General features: G+C 41.3%; 1 protein-coding gene and 1 long non-coding RNA gene across 4 annotated transcripts in view; one reads left to right on the top strand and one right to left on the bottom strand.

The window, feature by feature from the left end:
* Nucleotides 1-3,883, bottom strand: part of PDCD6IP (programmed cell death 6 interacting protein) — a 74,652-nt gene extending 70,769 nt beyond the window's left edge. For both annotated transcript variants that reach the window (XM_023214686.3, XM_023214687.3), the window contains exon 1: nucleotides 2,983-3,883. In XM_023214686.3, the coding sequence (XP_023070454.1) occupies nucleotides 2,983-3,191 (209 nt within the window). In that variant the 5' untranslated portion in view covers nucleotides 3,192-3,883. The remainder of the gene's footprint in view (nucleotides 1-2,982) is intronic.
* LOC111544252 overlaps nucleotides 3,462-20,527 on the top strand; it is a 49,441-nt gene continuing 32,375 nt past the window's right edge. Inside the window, exons 1-3 of one of the 2 annotated variants that reach the window (XR_002732085.3) lie at nucleotides 3,462-3,755; nucleotides 12,708-12,887; nucleotides 15,764-15,900. This is a non-coding gene — a long non-coding RNA (uncharacterized LOC111544252). Of the gene's footprint in view, nucleotides 3,756-12,707; nucleotides 12,888-15,763; nucleotides 15,901-20,527 lie in introns of those variants that run through there. The other variant, XR_002732084.3, reaches the window with a different exon arrangement.

Below are 20,527 nucleotides of genomic sequence, written 5' to 3'. Positions count from 1 at the left end.
CCTCCATTGCCCAGGATAAAATTTAGAAAGCTGATAAGCAGACTTTTTCATGGAGGGAGACTAGAAGCTTTCTCGCTAAAGAAATTGATCACCACAAAAGAAATTACACAATGCTGGTAACTGGTATATCTGGAGCTTCAAAGAAAACACAAAATAAAAAATAAAAAACCAGCAGGGTTCCCATTTGATCACCCTAGGTCACCATTTACCAAGGTCTAATCAATTTTTAGTAAAAGCCACTTTATAAAGGAAGAAGTATCATACAAAAGAGTATTGTTGTTGTTGTTGTTTTGTTTTGTTTTGAGACAGGGTCTCAGTATGTTGTTGAGGCTGGCCTCAAACTCCTGGGCTCTAGTGATACTTCTGCCTCAGCTGGAATTATGAGTGCATGCTACCATACCCAGAACAAATGAGGTTTTAAGTACTCATTCTCATTATTATAATATGCATAAATGTACATTTTAGGAAATTCTAATAGAACACCTACAAGTTAGTAATAAGAAAACAAGTCTATCACTGAAGCTATATATGGAGCTGCATATCAGGACTTACCAAGCTAGCTTCAATTCTTTAGGAATTAGTTTAAACTCTCTTTTTTAAAGTTCATTAGTTTAAAAGTTCATTAAGTTAAAAAGTTAATGTTAAGTTTACACAATTATCCAAACATCATTATTAAAAGTAAGATATTCTGCCGGCTTTGAATGAACATCACACAACTGATTCACATCTAATTTTACAGCATATATACCTAAGGAGCCGTTGTACCTATCTCCATTATAAACCTTAGTAATATCTCCAAGCTTACCCTAACCCCTCTAGAAGCCCCAAAAGTGAAAATACTTAATATTTGTTGAATTAATATGCCAGGAGGGGATTATATAGAGGTGGCTAAAGAAACATGGTTAGTTTCAAAAAGACTATATCTACAACAAGTCCACTACCTAGGAACAGTTAACACATTTAAGTCTGGTAAAAAGAATAAAAGAATGAACAAATGAATTAAGTTTTAAAGTTCACAGGAGAACCTTATCCAAACCATTATCCACCAACCTCCCATGTCTGTTAGTCTAAAACCCATGCACCAATTGCTTCTGAAGACCCCAAATCTGAGGGCTGGAACCAAATTTGATATATTCAACAGGATTTTTATCACAGGGTTCATTATACCACAACTATGTTTTCTTAATATTACTAATGGAAAATCCTCACTGAATGCTATTCACGCCTACATAAAAATTACCTTGAAATTGTTTAATTATGTTAATTCTAAAGAATGGCTAAGTATTCCTAAATTAACTTAAAAAAAAAAATGGCTTGTGCTATTAGACTAATTACCCTTGCAGCCCAACAGTTCTAGCTCTAAAAATCTGACACCAAGGGGTCTTAATTCCTCTGAGCAATCTATTCAATATCTCTTCCTTTGGAGAACCAACACTTCCCCAGTCCGGACTCATCTTGCTTTGATACATGGGGTAAGAGGAAATCAAATCGGTTGAAAGACTCAGATAAGGGCAATTAACTTAGCCCATTTCCCACTATCATAAATGGGTGCAAACCAACCCAGAAGCCTCCCATGGACTTCCACCAGAGCTAAAGAGAAAAGCACTCTCTTCTGTAAAATACTGAGTGTTGTGGACGATTGTAATTACACTACAGCCATCCCTCTCAATACAGTAACAAAGCTTTTGAGGGAAGCATCATGGAGGCAAGGTGATCTCCAGTGATACCTAAAGCTAAGGAAAGAATATCCCTAGACTCTTCAGTTAGCAGAGTAAGTCTTTTCTTTCTTTTTTTTTTTTTTTTTTTTTTGAGACGGAGTCTTACTCTGTCGCCCAGGCTGGAGTGCAGCGACGATTTCAGCTCACTGCAGGTTCCGCCTCCCGGGTTCACGCCATTCTCCTGCTTCAGCCTCCCAAGTAGCTGGGACTACAGGCGCTCACCATCACGCCAGGCTAATTTTTTGTATTTTTAGTAGAGACGGGGTTTCACCGGGTTAGCCAGGGTGGTCTCGATCTCCTGACCTCGTGATTCGCCCGCCTTGGCCTCCCAAAGTGCTGGGATTACAGGCGTGAGCCACCGTGCCCGATAGAATAAGTCTTTTCTCAGCTCAAGCTAGTTCAGCCTGGGTTTCTGCTACTTGGATTGGAATATAGTTGTGATTCTCTTGTGAAACAAATAGAATATACTATACGGAGATGAACAAGGCAGGCAAAAGAAATTTTTAACTAAAAAATCCTATAAAAATGTTCTTATAACTATTAAGTATAATGAAAGGAACCCTCATTAAATCAGCATGAGCTAAATAAGCATTTGCTAAAATAACAAATCTACTCTATTATGTATATACCTGTTTGTGAACAAACTGCTTTTAAACAACCTACCTTGAATGGTTCTATTATGTAACTAGAGTTTTATTTCAAATACTTGTAGCTCCTAACTTTCAGAATTCTCCATCTGTCATTTGATTATTTTGAACTGAGGAAGATGGTCCATTTCATGTGGACAATGTGATGAGTTGATCAGACATTTGGTCCAGTGTCCCAATTCCCTCACTTCGCCCGCTTCCTTCAAGCAACTACTATTATGAAATCTAAATTTGGCCCAAGAAAGACAGTGATGGAAAAATGGGGGGAAGGGGGAAGCTTCAGTTAGAGACCCAAAAAAGTGAAAACTACTTCTAAGTAAATGTGGCAAGACAAATCAGTACACGGCAGACTGCTGCTCCCAGGCACCTGATCCACGGAGCCCTCGCCGACCAAGGGCTGGGGCAGGCGGGCAGGCAGGACAAACGGGCAGTCACAGCCGGCCTGCAGGGCGGGTCCTTTTCACCAGCAAAGAATGCAGACCACACCTACGCGCCCGGTCAGGCCGGGGCGGGGCGGCTCGGCCCAGGTTACGGGATTGAGGGAAGGGGGGAGACAGGAAGAGGGGCGGCGAGGGACGGCTGGCAAACAAACTACCCACTCCCAGCCCCGCGCCCACCTCAGGAGCGTCTCCAGCGCGCCCTCGTGCTTGTCCAGCGGGCGACCGACTGCGGCGCGGCGCAGCTTGCTGAGCTCCTCCGCCGCGCGACAGTACTGGGCCTGCTCTTCCCCGCCGCTGGGGTAAGTCTGCTGGATGAACTTCACCAGCGGCTTGGCCAGGTCCACCTCTGAGGTCTTTTTCAGCTGCACTGAGATGAATGTCGCCATGATCAGCGCCTCCGCCGCCGTTCGGGCCAAACAGACAGCGGACAGCTTACGACGGCCGAGAAGAGACAGGTACCGGTCTGGCGGACTGGCGGACTGACGGGCTGACGGACGTGCGCTCCGCTGGCGTTCCGGGTTCGGCCACTTCCGGGAGCTCCAGCGCAGGCGCACTGGATGCGGGGGTCCTTAGGCCGTTCGCGGTCACGTGAAGGTGCCGCGGCGGCGACGCCCTCCTGGACCGAGTTCAGGCTGTGCTAAGCTGTAAAATATTACTTTCTCTGCATCTGGAATTCTTCCCTTCCTCCTTCTTACCGCAGTGGTGTACTGAGCACTTTCACGTAAGAGTATTCATCCACTCGAACAACCCCCTGGAGAAGTACTCCTGTCACTGCCACCTGCTAGAGTTTGCGGCTACCTCCCCAAGACGCAGTCCCAGGGTTATTGTGACCTATGATGTTTATTCAACTACTGTTGACGGGCTGCTGTGCACAGGAACGGAGTGCACAGGGAACCTGGTAGGCAAGACCCCTGCCATCGTGCAGCTGTCAGGTTGACACAGACATTAAGGTAAACGGAAAAAGTATCAGGAAGAAAAACAGGGTGCTTGGGATTTAGGGGATGTTAAGATCGCTTGGAGGACCCTAATTTAAATAAGATAAAGAAAGTAGGTTTTCTCCTAGTAGGTGAACTGAAAATGAACCTGTGTCTGTGGTTGCTGTTTTGTAGACAGAACAAAATTTTAAATAAATTGAAAACGACACCGTAATTTGAGAAGATGCTTGACATCAGGAGAGGAAAAGAGTGGGGAGAGGTGGAGTGGCAAAGGAGAGTCTCCAAACCAAAAGCCTGCGTGCAGAGGCCCTACGAGGCAAGCACTTACCATGTTTCGGGAGTAGAAACGAAACATATGACAAGACTCTTAAAAGCAAATAGAATTGGGATGGAATAAAGTTGGATGAGTAAGCAGACATCAAATCGTTCAGAAACTTGTAGTCCAAGTTGAAGAATTTGTTTAGTATTGTATAATAAATGTAGAGGAAGCTATATACATTTATAATTTACATTTTTTAAAGACCACGTTGTAGCTCAACCGGATAGTTTGTCTTTTGATGGAATGTAGTATACAGTATCATCATGGTATATTCCAGGCAAAAATATTTAACTTGAATCTATCAAGCCTTTGCATCTAACAGACTTAATAAAAAATACAACCGATAGATGAACAAACTAAATGATGCCAGAGGAAGTAACTAGACAGAAGGTGAAACCAGAAGGTGAAACATTCTGCAGGATAACTGGCCCATCTCTTCAATTTGTCATGAAAAAAGCAACTGCTTTATGAAAAGAAATTTAAGGGACATAACAGTTTGAATTGGATCCTAGTTTGAACAGACTATCTATAAAATGCATTTTCAGGAACATTAAAGAAATATGAATGTAGATGGACTGAGTATTGGATAAAATAGAACTGTATTGCCATGGAAAAGATCATTAACTGAAAAGAGCAAGTCATGAAGTAGTATGTTACAGCATCCCATTTTGGTTTAAAAATGCACATCTATGTATTTAGGTACAATGAAAAAAATAGTGGACTTATACCCTAAGGTGTTAGTAGTGGTAATTTTTGAAAGTGGAAATGTGTATTTTCTTCTTTATATTTGCCTATCTTTTTCATTGTAACTTTTGCAGCACATAGACTACTTTCATTATAGTAAAAGTTTATTTTACCACAATTTTTTTTTTTTTTTTGAGACAGAGTCTCAATCTGTCACCCAGGCTGGAGCGCAGTGGCACAATCTCGGCCCACTGCAACCTCCACCTGCCAGGTTCAAGCTATTCTCTTGCCTCAGCCTCCTGAGCAGCTGGGACTACAGGTGCATGCCACCAGGCCTGGCTAATTTTTGTATTTTTAGTAGAGACTGGCTTTCACAACGTTGGCCAGGCTGGTCTGGAACTCCTGGCCTCAAGTGATCCACCCACTTCAACCTCACAAAGTGCTGGGATTACAGGCGTGAGCCACTGCACCTGGCCTATTTTACCACAATTTTATAAAAAGTTTTGTTTCTTTTAATTAAGTTATTCTAGGTTAAAATAAGTAGCCACCCTTTATAAATAAAGGTGCATAATGCATAAATAAAATAATGCATAAATAAAACATTAGAGGAAGGAAAGAATGGAAGCAAGGAGGCAAATCATGAGATCATTTCAGAAATCAAGACAAGATCATGAAAGCTAACATTAACAAGAGTAAACCAAACGGTTAATATCTTTGAGTTTAAAACTGAAGAATTTACCAATGAATTGCATAGGAAAGTAAAGGGAGTGGTCAAGGATAGATCCTGGTTTTAGGGCCAGAACATCTGAGTGGTTAGTAGAATCATTACCAGTTGATAACCCATGGAAGAGGGTCGGGGATGGGTGGTGTCTTGTAGGTTGGTTGACAGGACTGACCCGTTGGGAAGATAATGAAGAAGCAAAGTATGTGAAAAGAGGAGGAGAAAGGATAACCAGAGGAGGGAGGATACAAAGAGAGTAATTAGCCGTCAGAAAGATGAGGGACATGACATTTGTTGAGGCAGATGACGGGGAAAAGAAAGTTAACATAAATGTGGTTAGTTTTGTGATATTGACCGAAGGAAGATTAAGGTGATACTATCTGGTGGCTTAGAATGAAAACCAAACTCCCTACCACAACATGATGGTCTTTCTCTACAACTTCATATTTTGCCTCTTGTTCCTCATTTGTTACCACTGAGTCACAATGGTCTTTTTAGTTTCTCAAACTCACCAAGGTCTTTCTTGCCTTATGTGACCTAGAATGTTTTCTCCCTTTCTTCATGTCTTAGTTGAGAGGTCTCCTCTTCTCATCATTATACTATCTAAAGTACATTCCCTCCCTTCTTAACCTCTAGCATAGCCATTAGTTCCTTCATAACAGTTACCCTAACTTGCAAGTATTTTGTTTGTTGATTTAATTTTTATCTGACTTCCCCACTAGAATGTAACCTCCATGAGGGCAAAAATTGTGTGTTTTGTATACCGATATGTCTCTATCACTTGGTATAGCAGGCACTCAGTTTCAATTTTAAACTCAAAGATAGTATCTTAATAAACATTTGTTCTTTGCTCACACAAAGTCTAATATGGAGCAGGCTTAGAGTTGTCCTCCAACCAGTGTCTGAGCAATCCAGACCACTTTGATCTTGTAACTCTGCCGTCCCAACATGAGATTCCACTTTTGCTGCAGAAGAGGGAATCTATAGCATCATGCAGTGGCTTGTCACTACCTCAGCCCTCCCACTTCCACTTGTATTTCACTAGCTAGAACCTTTCATATGGCTCCGCCAAACTGCAATGGGACTGGGAAGGGAGAATCAGATATTAGGGAGCATTCATAATGCCTTCCGAGGGTGTGTTTCACTGCTTCCAAACTTGCTTATGATGATGTTGGTTTTTCATCTGTGTAATGAAATGCCATATATTCTTAGTGTGTGTTCTCAGCATAACAAGTACATTTTGGGAATATAAGTCAGTGGATTTTCTTTCTGGAAAATTCCTAGTTCTGGGCCTATCATTAACCCCACTGATTGAACCAGTGGAAATAGTTGCCTCTTCGAATGGACAGAACCCTGCTAAACACAGCTTTGTGTTTCAAAATAGTGTGTTTCCAGTCCACATGGAGACAGTAGCCTGAAAGTAAGCACTTACGATTTTTGGAGGAGCCTTTGTTGTTAAGGAGAAAAGAGGCTTACAGAAGTCAGATTCAGAAGACTGTAATATTTTTACAATAAATGAAAGTAAACAGTATAAGGATTTGATGTAAGGGAAGTTCCTGCAGTGCAAGAAAGAAAGTCCTGTTGGTGCTGAGCGGAAGAGTCTGAGAGAGAAGGTGAAAAACAAAAGGAAAATGTAAATGTGGTAGTCATACTTCCTTACTCCACACTCAAGATAAACCTAGAGTATGAGGTAGAGGGGGGAATCTAGAGGGGAGGAAGCATGGAATAGGAACACCCAAATAGACTTGATGAAACAAAAAACATCAAGGATGGCTCCTGTGTGCCCTGGGAAGACACATCTCTTGTACGGAATGGAAAAAAGGCAATGGTAAGGGACCAGGGCCCTAGATTTTTTACAACGTGCAATAGAGAACTATTTGTCTCCTTAATTTACTAGCATATTTACCTTTAAAAATTGATGAATGAAAGAAAAATTACCCATTTTTCAAATATGGGTATGTAAATTTTTTCCACTTTGTACAGAAAATTTTAAAGAAATAGAAACTACTGAACACCTTATATTCAGAATTACTCCCTGTATAAGCCCATTCCAATCCCATATACTGCTGATTAAATTTTCATCAGTTGGCAGTTCTCTAGTATCGGTTTCACTGCTATTTAAGTAACTATTACCCTTTGCTACCAGTGTCTCTCTTGGGTGAGAGTCACTTTACTTGAATGAGATAACTTCTAAGAATAAATTTATGCACTATTTTGGAAGAATTGTTCTATAGAGTAAAAAATAATTCTGGATAATTGAAAGTTATCTTGTGAGTATCTGGACATTAAGGATACATTTCAAGACTCCCATTTTCACTAAAATTCAGTATTTGTTTAAGCATTTCAAGTTAAAGGGAGCACCCTCCCCTTTCACCCTGACTGTTGTTGTTAATTCGTTTTTGGAGCTATATAAGAATGTTTCTTGGGCCGGGCACGGTGGCTCACGCCTGTAATCCCAGCACTTTGGGAGGCCGAGGCGGGCGGATCACGAGGTCAGGAGATCAAGATCATCCTGGCTAACACGGTGAAATCCCGTCTCTACTAAAAAATACAAAAAACTAGCCGGGCGAGGTGGCGAGCGCCTGTAGTCCCAGCTACTCGGGAGGCTGAGGCAGGAGAATGGCGTGAACCCGGGAGGCGGAGCTTGCAGTGAGCTGAGATCCGGCCACCGCACTCCAGCCTGGGCAACAGAGGGAGACTCCGTCTCAAAAAAAAAAAAAAAAAAAGAATGTTTCTTAAGAATGTTTCTTTAATCGGTTTTCCCTTAGGCATACATTAGCTCTCTTTTCAAGACTTAGTAGCAGAGAGTAGTAAGTAAATGGTTATTAGTGATTCTTCATATAAAGCACATTTGAGTTTCTTAGAAGAAAATTATGCATAAAGATTACTTTCAGATATCATGTCTATAGTTTGTTAATAGAGAAGTTTTTTTGAACATGTAGAACACTGTAATAAGATAAATTTTTAAGAAGAAAAGTAAACATATATACAAAATGTGTGCAATTTCATTTCACAATTGAAATGAAAACCAAATCCCACAAACTTCTTGGTACAAAGTTTTGGTAACACTTGAATGGCCAGACTGAGTTATTCAGCAAATATTTTTGGAGCTTCCACTGTGTGCCAAACAAAATGTAATTCAAGAGAATTCTATGACCAATCTATTAATCCATTGTATATATTTACAGAGGTCTTTATTCCACCCTTATGTAAGGTAGTTCAGCAAATAGTTCATAGGAGGACGTCTAGGAAAGCAGTTAAGGAAAGTCGTAAAATGGCAGCTCTGCAGCAAGCAAAAAGTACAGCTAGCCCAGAATAAGGAGAGGGTGGAGGGCCGCAGGAGGAAGATCCAATAGAAACCAAAAAAAAGGTTGGAGGGATGATTAGATAGAATGAAAACCACCAGGTTTCTCGTTGGAAAAATTACTCTTTTCCCTTTGTAATTAACAACTAATTTGTGGGAATATAATTTGAGGCTATATAAAATGCTGTTCCACATTAAACTTTCTTCCACTAGTTTTAGCATACTTTGATGATTCTTGCATGAATCTAGTATTTCTATGATGATTGCAAAATGACAATTTTCTTATTCCTTATTATGCCTATATCTATTAGCTGACATTATTCTAGAAGAAGAATTTCTTTTCTCCCATATTTATTTATTCATTTATATGTTTATACCAGCATGAACCCATGGATTTTTATTCAATTTAGTAGATTATAAACCATTATTATTATTTATTTTGATGCTTAAATTGTCCAAGATTTGACTAATATGAACACCCTCAAGGTGGCTCCTATGTTCTTTTTCTTCCAGTATTTCCTTTTCTTTTTTTTTTTTTGAGGCAGGGTCTTGCTCTTTCGTCCAGGCTAGAGTGCAGTGGTGTAATCACAGCTCACGACGGCCTCAACCTTCCAGGCCAAGGCTCAAGCAATTATCCCACCTCAGCCTCCCAAGTAGTTGGGACTACAGGTGCACACTACCATGCCCGGCTTATTTATTTATCTATTTTTTGTATTTTTTTGTAAAGACGGAATCTTCCTATGTTGTCAAGGGTGGTCTCAAACTCCTGTACTCAAAGGATTCTCCTGCCTCAACTTCACAGTTCATTTTAAAAATTTCAGACACAGCATAGAGTTTTGCAGTGAATGCCCACCTACCCACCACCTAGATTCTAACATTAACATTTTACTATGCATGCTTTATCTCATATCTGTCCGTCTGATCTTCCCTCTATCCACCCATAAATCTACGTTGCTTTTTGGATCCATTTCATAGTACATTGCAGTCATCAGAAAGGAAAAGTAAAATAAGTAAATTTATTGGTAAATAGGTGATTGATGGGAGTCAAAAGATATTTAAATGATATCAATGAATGTCGCTTAAAGCTGAAAAATTGAATAGCAGAAGGAAGTAAAGAAAAAAGGAAGTAAAGAAAAAGACTTCTAAAATGACTCACAAAAGAAAACCCAATGTGATAGATTATAAAATTGGCCATACTCTCTTCCTCTCCCTTTGTCATGATTTTGCAGTATGACATTTCAGATCTTCCCATCAGGAAGTGGAGTCTTTTTCTCCACCCTTTAAGTCTGGGTTGTTGATGTGAGCTGCTTTGGCCAATGGGGCATTAGCAGTTGTGATGTAAGCAGACACTTCAGTCATCATGGTTTGTCCTCTCTTACTGCACTTGCAACCCTGTGACCTCCATGTGTGCCGTCTTGCCTGCTGGATTATGAGACACGTGGTTGAGTCACTCTCCTAGCCCTAATCGACAGTCTGCTAATTGTCAGACATATGAACAAAGGCTATCTTAGATCATCCAACCACCAGGCAATACCCTAGATGACCTCAGACACATAAGCAAGCACCTGAGAGATCAGCTGAGCCAATGTAGACCAGAAATGTTAAGCCAACCTACAGAATTATGAACTAAATAAATGGCTGGTTTTTAAGCTACTAAGTTTTGGTATGGTTTGTTACGCAACAGAAGCTAACTGATACACTATCATTATGGTACGTACAAGCAACATACCTAAAACAAAATGATTCAGAAAGGCTAAATAGAAACAAATAGACAAACTAGGTGCTGTGGACTGAATGTGTACCCCCAACAGTCACTTCTTTTTTTTTTGAGACAAATTCTCACTCTGTCACCCAGGCTGGAGTACAGTGGCACGATCTTGGCTCACTGCAAGCTCCGCCTGCCGGGTGCATGCAATTCTCCTGCATCAGCCTCCTGTGTAGCTGGGACTACAGGCGCCCACCACCATGCCCGGCTAACTTTTTATATTTTTAGTAGAGACGGGGTTTCACCGTGTTAGTCAGGATGGTCTGGATCTCATGACCTCGTGATCTGCCTGCCTCGGCCTCCCAGAGTGCTGGGATTACAGGCATGAGCCACCGCGCCCGGCCAACAGTCACTTCTTGAAGCTCAGTTCCAAATGCGATGGTATTTGGAGGTGGGACCTTTGGAAGGTAATTAGGTTGTGAGCGCAGAGCCCTCATGAATAGGATTAGTGACACACAACAGAGCTTGCTTCCTCTCTCACTCTGCTACGTGAGGATACAGTAAAAAGGTGTCTTTATGCAAAGCAGTAAGAGGGCACTCACCAAAACCCAATCATGCTGGCACCCTGCTCTTAGACTTCACATCCTCCATAACTGTAAGAAATAAATGTTGTTGAAGCCACCCAGTCTATAACAGCCTGGACTAACTAAAACACCAGACAAATGGAAATAATAGGAATGCAGGGTCGTTCTTTTGATATCAGACAATTCAGACCAAAAAGGCTTAAATGTAATTAAGGACATTTCATAATGCTAAAAGCTAAAATTATCCAGAAAAAAAAAATGTAGCTAAAAGCCACAGTACAGATAAAAGTTTGAAATATCACACTTTTGGATCAGATAACCCAAAATACCTGTGTACCAAGTAACAGCAACCACCATCATAAAAAAAAAAAAAAACTATAGGATTACATTTCCAAGTAATAATTTCTCATCTTTGGCCAACTCTGTGAGTAGCTAAGGGAATTTTTAAAAATATTACTCAGGGATGATCCAAAGAAGATACATTTGAAAGCAAGATTGGTGGATGAAGTCTGTGCTGAATAATAATTTGTCATACCTCATTATAAGAGATGTGGCCATGGCTGGGAGCAGTGACTCACGCCTGTAATCCCCACACTTTGGGAGGCCAAGGAGGGCAGATCACTTGAAGTCAGGAGTTTGAAACCAGCCTGGCCAACGTGGTGAAAACCCGTCTGTAATAAAAATACAAAAAAAGTAGTCGGGCGTGGTGGCAGGCGCCTGTAATCCCAGCTAGTCAGGAGGCTGGGGCAGGAGAATCACTTGAACCCAGGAGGCAGAGGTTGCAGTGAGCTGAGATTGTGCACTACTGCCTGGGTGACAAAGCGAGACTCCATCTCAAAAAAAAAAAAGAGAGAGAGAGAGATGGCCTTGTGAAATTATAGGACAGATGGACAGATGGGAAAGTATCTTCTACCTTGTGGTTAGGCTGTACTCTCTATGAAAATTAATATTTGTCCTTGGGAAATGGTGATTCAGCAGTCTCCTGCAGCACAGTCAGGAGAACAAATAAGTTCATTAATAACTCACAGGAGACGTGGGTTCCTTCACCTGTCCTTTACTTTTTGGTGAAACCTAAATAAAGTTCCCCACGTACTCCATCCTAACTTGGAATATGAGAGAACTCCTCTACCCTTATCCAGCACACTCTCCCCCAGAGTATTATTCTAGCTTACTTGTTGTCAAATGGGTAATTTTGCTCTCCAGTGAACATTTTTGGTTGTCACAACTTAGTGGGAGAGGATGCTACTAGCCTCTAGTGGATAGAGGTTAGAGATGCTTCTAAACATTCTACAATGCACAGGACAGTCTCTCATAACAAAAATATTATCCAATCCCAAATGTCACTAGCACTAAGGGTAAAATTCACTTAAAAAGCATATTGCTCAGAACAGGCTCCAATTTTTGAAAAATAGACTGCTAGGGGTATAGTCTGATCTATTTGCAAGGGATGGGTTGTTCCAAAGAATGAGTAAAGTCTTGCTTTGAGAGGTGAGAAGGAAGCATTGTTGCAGAGATATTGGCTCCTAAGAATAGGGGAGAAAAATAAGGAAGTGGAGTACATCAATGAGGGGCGAACTGCCAGAGGAATTTTCCATTAAACTAAAGAGAAAGTTATTGCCATTTTCTTTTTTAACCCAACCCTCCTTAAAGGCAGAATGAAGAAACAAGACAGCAAAGAATGTGACTAGCCCCATGGAAAGGAAGCTGTATCCTATCCTGGGGACTCTGTCCAGATGTTCCAGGTGGTGACCAACAGCAACATGATAGAGTGGCTGATGCAGACTTCTCCACACATGTGAGGAGCAAGCTTGGAAGTTCAAGGGGTTTGATGTAAGTTGCTGTCTGGTAGGTGTTGTGGTTCTTCTACCTCCCATATACTTTCAACCATTCACCCCTCTCTGAAGTTAGTATCCTGATCTCACCTGGATGTCCTCACCTCTCCCTCTTTGTTCTTTGTCTTAAGTCTTAAGGGATAAGGATGTGGCTCAGGCCTTAGATCATTATCATAATCCCGTCCTCAAGCCCCAGTAGTACAGAAAAAAAAAAGAAAAGAAAAGAAAAAACATGACCCAATTCTGACTATAGAGATATAAAAAGAGGTTTGCCAGAGATATCAGAGAAGGAAGCTTCTTAGCTCTTTTGAGGGAATTTCTGAAAGTGGCCAGTCTCTCTAGATGTGGCTGAAAAAGCGTATCTCTGTGTATTAGGGTCCTTGCACACAATATAAATGAACTGTGGATAATTTAAGCAGAAAGCAAATTTATTAAAGGATCTCAGGGAGTCCATAGACTCTCTGGAAGACCACAGAATCTGCCTTTAGGGCCACACAACAATTTATCCTATTGTAGAACTGCTCCAAAGAAAACACCACTGTTGCTCCCAATGAGCACAAATACCCCACTGGCAAAGGGTGCTGGGCCCTAGGGACTTTCACCTGAACCTCTGCAGCTGCTGCTTCTGGAGATAGTACTGCCACTCTTGCAAGGAGGGTTTCTGCATGGTGCTTGTATCTTCATGTCCCCAGATTTCACAGAGCTGCAAAGGAGACTGGGAAACAGAATTTCTGAATTTCACATTGAGGAAATAAGAACTTATAAGATGGAGAACTCTCCATAGGAAAGGTTTTCAGGGTGCCTTGCGGCCATAAAGAAAACGTATGTCCACTATACCTTGGGAGTTGTTGTCAGCCATCTTTTAACTTTGATAGGAAATTAGCCTGATGTCCCAGAAGCCAGAAAACAGAAAGAAACAGGGTAGATGATGATGTCTCTGAGATGCTGAGTGAAACCCCAGGTGAAGACCACTCTATTTCTGAGATCTCAGTCCATTGCCTGATAAATCCCCTCCATTGTTTAAACATGTTTGAATTGGGTTTTTTTTGTTGTTGTTCTTTACAAATGACTGCATCCTAATTGATACAATAAACAAACGAAAAAATCACTAGAAAACACTCCTAAATTTTTTTTTTTTTTTTTGACACAGAGTCTTGCTCTGTTGCCCAGGCTGGAGTGCAATCAATGGCGCCATCTCAGCTCACTGCAACCTCCACCTCCCGGGTTCAAGCTATTCTTCTGCCTCAGCCTCCTGGGTAGCTGGGATTACAGGCGCCCGCCGCCATGCCCAGCTAATTTTTGTATTCTTAGTAGAGATGGGGTTTCACCATGTTGGTCAGGCTGGTCACGAACTGCTGACCTCATGATCCACCCACCTCAGCCTCCCAAAATGCTGGGATTACAGGCATGAGCCACCGCGCCTGGCAACACTCCTAAATTCTTAATGATGGCATTACTGGATTATAGAGTATGCGCATTTTAAATTTGGATGTATGTTATCCTAGATTATCTTCCAACTTTTTGCATGATTTTTTATTTCCAGTAACAGTTTTTGATAATTTCCATATACCCTCACTAACACTAAATTCTATCCTACTTTTTTATATATATTAACCTGTTAGATGAAAAGTAGTGTATTATTTTACTTTTAATCTTTATGTTTAATGAATTATGAGTAAAATCAAAACTCAACATTTAAATTGATTAGGTGTACACAGTACATCATGTTTTCTATATGTTTTTGTCCTTTTCATGTTAAGTTCAAGAACAGAGCCCAAAGGATCAATCCTGCTTATAACTGACTTTAAGAAAGATGGAGCCGAGCACGGTGGCTCACGCCTGTAATCCCAGCACTTTGGGAGGCCGAGGCTGGCAGAGACCATCCTGGCTAAAACAGTGAAACCCCGTCTCTACTAAAAATACAAAAAACTAGCCGGGCGTGGTGGTGGAGAAAGATGGAAAACTACTCCAGTCCAAACAGACCCCAGCCTCTGCCTCCTCTGTCCCACAAGGTGTCACTGTTGAGACACAGAATGTTTACTGTAGCAAGACCTTTCACAAGATGGAGCTATTAAAATTTAAATGCTCTGGGCCGGGTGCGGTGGCTCCTGACTGTAATCCCAGCACTTTGGGAGGTCAAGGCAGGTGGATCACGCGCTACTCGGGAGGTTGAGGCAGGAGAATCGCTTGAACCCTAGAGGCAGAGGTTGCAGTGAGCCGAGATTGCATCATTGCACTCCAGCCTGGGTGACAGAGCGAGACTCTGTCACCAAGGAAAAAAAAAATTTAAATGCTCTGGCACTCTATGGTTCCAAAGTTACAAACACAAAGGGCTTTTTTCCTAGGACTCACCTGTGATGCTAGAGTAAAATTTGTAGGAACTGAGCTAGAAACTTGTTGTTGCAGCCAGGATTGTTAAGCCCAGATAAACAGTCCAGGCTCCCCTCTCCATGGTGAATTTCTCCTGTCTTTTGCTGCCTTGTCAGGTCAGGGCCAATTCAGTGCAGAGGTGATAGAATAACATTAACCCTCCTAAAGGAAGTGATCAGGGGTCTCAGTAACTGCCTTCCTAGAAGCTTAGTCTTTGGGAAAATTTGCTGACTTTCTCCCAGCAGCCTTTGAACTTCTTGTACCAAAGAAAATGATGAAAAGAGCTTCATTGTCAATTCCCACATGTCCAGCTACAGCCTTCCGCTGTGTTTTCTTACATCTACCTAATTAAAATGAACCTTTGGGGTGTCTCCCAGAACAAAGGGCTACTAGGGGATCTCCACTAATGGAGATGCTTTACTTAATCGAGGCAGTTCAGTCCAGTGGATAAGAATGTCTGGAATCCTGACTGCCAGATTTTAAATTCTAACTACAATATTTCAGCTGTGTCACTCTAGGTGGTTCACTCAACATCTCCAAGCCTCAGTCTTCACACCTAAAGATGATAAAGAATACTACCTACCCAAAGGACTATTGTGGGAATTAAATAAAATATATTAAATACCTGACAGGTTGCCCGGAACACAGTAAGTACTCAATGTTAGTTACTGTTGCTATTTTTTTTTTTTTTTTGTAATTTTTATCACTATCATTGCTGAAAGCCTCTTGTTTTTTTTTTTTTTAAATAGAAATGGGGTCTTGCTTTTTGCTGCCCAGGCTGGCCTTGAGCTCCTGGACTCAAGTGATCCTCCTGCCTCAGCCTGCCAAAGTGCTGAGATTACAGGTGTGAGCCACCATGTCTAGCCAAAAGCCTTTCTTTGTATCTCCTCAATGTTTAGAAGTAGAAATAGTTCATCTCTAGAAAGAAAACATTCTATTAATAAATGACGGACAGAGTGCAGATTTTTTTTCTCACCAAATCTAATTTCAGTTCCCCATGAGTCAACCTCTTACCAATACTGACCACTTTCTATATGATAAATTTAATACTATATCTAGCTGTTAAATATATATATATATATACTTTAAATGAAATTAACACATTTATTTGAGTAAAAGAATGATTCATGAATTGGGAAGCACCAAGACCAAAAGAGGTTATGGGCTCTGCTCTGGAAGCAGCTACCTTTTATAGGCTGAACACAGAAGAGTAAAGAAATTACCTGAATTTCTACAGCTAAGTGTTTGCCTTATTTGGGTGTAGTCTGATGGGAGACCCCTAGTTATATAGCCAATTCACTCAATGGCTGTTTGTGATTGGTTAGGGCTGTATTTTTGTTTGTCTATTTAAGTCAGTTATAAGAAATACCTCTAAATTAGGCTTTGGGCTGGGCACAGTGGCCAACACCTGTAATCCCAGCACTTTGGGAGGCCGAGGCAGGCCGATCACTTGAGGTCAGGAGTTTGAGACCAACCAGGCCAACATGGTGAAACCCCATCTACCAAAAATACAAAAAATTATCCCAGTGTGGTGGCGTGTGCCTGTAATCCCAGCCACTCGGGAGGCTGAGGCAGGAGAATCGCTTAAACCCGGAAGCCAGAGATTGCGATGAGCTGAGATCATGCCACTGCACTCCAGCCTGGGTGACAGAGTGAGACTCCATCTCATAAAAATACGTACATACATACATACATACATAAGGCTTCAGCTTGCTTATGTAAGGGCTCAGGGTGCACAGACAACCTCAGGCTAGTGGCCTTTTAATTAGCTTTAAAACTGCTGAAACATCCCATTGCCATGGGAGTGATTTAAGCCAATTTTCTATTGTTGAGTATTTAGGTTGTTTCTGCTCCTTTTTTTTTTTTTTTTTTTCTTTTCTCTTTTGAGAGAGACAGGGTCTCACTCCATCACCCAGAGTGGAATGCAGTGGTGCAATCATAGTTCACTGTAGCATCAAACTCCTGAGCTCAAATGATCCTCCTGCTTCAGCCTCCCAAGTAGCTAGTACTACAGGCAGACACCACCATGCCCAGCTAATTTTCAAATTCTTTGTAGAGGTAGGGAGCCTCACTATGTTGCCCAGGCTGATCTTGAACTCCTGGCCTCAAACAGTCCTTCTGCCTCAGTCTCCTAAAGCACTGGGGTTACAGATGTATCACCCCACCTGACCTGTTTCCACTTTCTTAATGTTGTAAACAAAATGGCCAAGATGGTAGCTAACTGTTTATGCTCATGTGTCGTTCATTAGTATTTTGTTGCAATAAATTCCAAGTACTGATTTTTTTTTTTTTTTTTTTTTTTTTTTGAGACAAGAGTCCCACTCTGTCACCCAGGGTAGAGTGCAATGGTGCAATCATAGCTCACTGTAGCCTCAAACACTTGGGCTCCGATGATCCTTCCGCCTCAGCCTCCCAAGCAGCTAGGACTTATAGGCACATCCACCATGCCTAGCTAATTGTTTTATTTTTTGTAGAGACAGGGTCTCACTATGTTGCACAGGCTAATCTCCAACTCCTGGGCTCAAGTGATCCTCCCACCTCAGTCCCTACATGCTGGGATTACAGGCCTGAGCCACTGTACCTGGCCTAATGTAGACATTTTTAAAAGCTTTTGATCTGGCTTATGAAATTTTGCCTCATCTAGAAAAGATGGTTGACTGCATTTCTAACAACAGTGTATAAAAGTACTGAAATCTAACCAACATTAGCTATTTTGAGGTTTTTTTAATCTTCACCAATTAAAGAGGTGAAAAATTGTTTCTCACAGTTTTAATTTGCATTTATTTTATTTCTAGTAAGGCTATGGATTTTTTTTACTTGTTTCTTAGCTGATTTTTGGTACACTTTTGTACTTTTTTCCTTTTTTTTCCCTTCCGGTTCTAGACCTACAGAAGTACTCTTTTAAATTGCTATTTTGAATATTTCTTTTGGAGAATTTATTTTTTCTTCTAAGAGTACTTTCTATTGTAAGAGTAATAACTCTTTTTATTTTTCAAGTTGCAAATATTTTCCCCAATTTTTTGCTGGTGTTTTTGTTATATTTATGGAATTTTAAAGCATCAGGTTTCTGACATGGAATTTTCTACTCTTATAGGCCCATACATTGTGCAATATCAGAACATTAGAGACGAAGAGATAATTGATTTGTTTTCCTAAGACCACCAGAGCGGGCACAAAAGAACCAGCGAGTAGGCAAGGGTAGGAGCAAAACTGCAAATTTATTTTTGGTCACCTAGCTTCAGGGAAGAAGGTGTGAGGGAGAGGTCTGTCGGCCTCCGGCAAAGGAGACCGACAGAGTCGCCTATGGAGCTCTCGGGGGGAGTTCCTAATGCAGTCCCGACAGGAGTGGGGGGGCTGGGAAGTCCGCCCTGCGCGTCTGCCGGGAGTGGCTTTTCTAGGAGCGGGAGGGCAATAGGCGGGGCATGGGCATGTCGGGGGGCGTTCCGCAGGTGCGACCAAGTAAATCTTGGTCTCTTCGGATTGACGTCACCTGGCGCATGCCCGGTTGGTCTGCACCCTCCCTGGGCACTGGCTGCATTTTCCCACGCGCGGGAAATGTTGGTGATGAAGAACCCGGAAGTGCACCATCTTGCCTCCCTTCCTCCAAACAATAATGTTCTAAGTGTCTGGAGAGGGGGAAAAAATGGGCCATGTACAAGGAATGATAATAAAAATGACTCTGGGCTTCTCAGCAACATTTGAAAGAAGAAGACAGTGGAAGAGTGTCTTCAATGTGATGGATAATGCCTTCCAACCTAGAGTCCTATAACCAACCAAACTGGCGATGTGAAGATTGACTATAGACACTTGTAACATCTGAACAAAATTAGGCTGAACATGGTGGCTCACACCTGTAATCCCAGCACTTTGGGAGGCCAAGGCGGGCAGATCACTTGAGGTCAGGAGTTCAAGACCAGCCTGGCCAACATGGTGAAACCCTGTCTCTACTAAACTATGAAAATTAGCCGAGTGTGATAGTGGGTGCCTGTAATCCCAGCTACTTGGTAGGTTGAGGCAAGAAAATTGCTTGAACCCAGGAGGTGGAGGTTGCAGTGAGCCAAGATCACGCCTCTGCACTCCAGCCTGGGTGACAGAGTGAGACTCCGTCTCAAAAAAAAATCTGAAAAAATTATCATTTATATTGATTTTCTTTGCTGCTATAACAAATTGCTACAAACTTAGTGGCTTAAGATAACACAAAGTTATTCTCTTACAATTCTGGAGATCAGAATTCCTAAATCAAGATGTTAGCAGGACTGTTTCCCTTCCAGAGGCTCTAGAGGAGAATCCATTTCCTTATCTTCCTTGCTGCCAGAGGCTGCTTGCATTCCTTGTCTTGTGGTCCCTTCCTTCATACATCCATATTTAAAACCAGTGTGGCTCTCTCTTCTCTCTATCTCTCACTGTCTCTGTCTGTCTCTTTCTCATACATACATACACATGCACATATATACCTCCTACTATCTTATTATATGGACCTTCATTACTACATGTGGCCACCCAAATAATCCAGGATAATCTCCCAATTTAAACATTCTTAATGTGATCACATCTTCAAAGTCTCTTTTGCCATTTCAGGAAACATATTTGTAAGTTTTAGAGATTAGAATGTGGACATTTTAGGGAACCAGTATTCTGTCTACTACATCACGCAATCACATTGCCTGTCCTAAGATGAGAGAGTCATCTGAGAAAGAAGAAAATACGGAATACAGAATGTAAGAGATTCAACACAGAGAAAAGGAAAAGACTCTCCATGCGGGTGGTGAAGTCGTGATGTTAAAACGACAACTGCACAGCAGTCCTGATTGGGGCAGTGTGATATGAGAGATAGCCATGTCAACTGCTGTCCTTACCATGTTTCTGCCATTGTAACATACTTTTAACTTGATGGATATGCTTCACCAAATAGGGAATAAATCTAAATATAGAAAGACAGATTAAGGACCCAGAGAATCTAACTAGAACCCATAAGACTAGTTAACAAGAACCAACAGAAATAAGTGATGTGAAATAGCCCTGAAAGAATCCAGATATTGCAATTATTAAACACAAATAATAAAACAACTATATTTACTATGTTAAAGGACACGAAAGTTATGCTTGAAAATTTCAGCAGGAAACTGGAAACTATAACAAGCAAAAGAGCATGTTTTAAAAAGAATCAGATTGGATTCGACAATGGAAAGAAACCATAAATCAAGTTTAAGAATGGTGAATGGGTTTCCAGCAGATAGCAAACTGGAAGATATATCAAAAACACAATCA

This window comes from Piliocolobus tephrosceles, chromosome 2, assembly GCF_002776525.5.
Source record: "Piliocolobus tephrosceles isolate RC106 chromosome 2, ASM277652v3, whole genome shotgun sequence".
Classification (NCBI taxonomy): Eukaryota; Metazoa; Chordata; class Mammalia; order Primates; family Cercopithecidae; genus Piliocolobus; species Piliocolobus tephrosceles.
The sequence above is the reverse complement of the archived record's forward strand: the minus strand, read 5'-3'. Positions and strand labels throughout refer to the sequence as shown.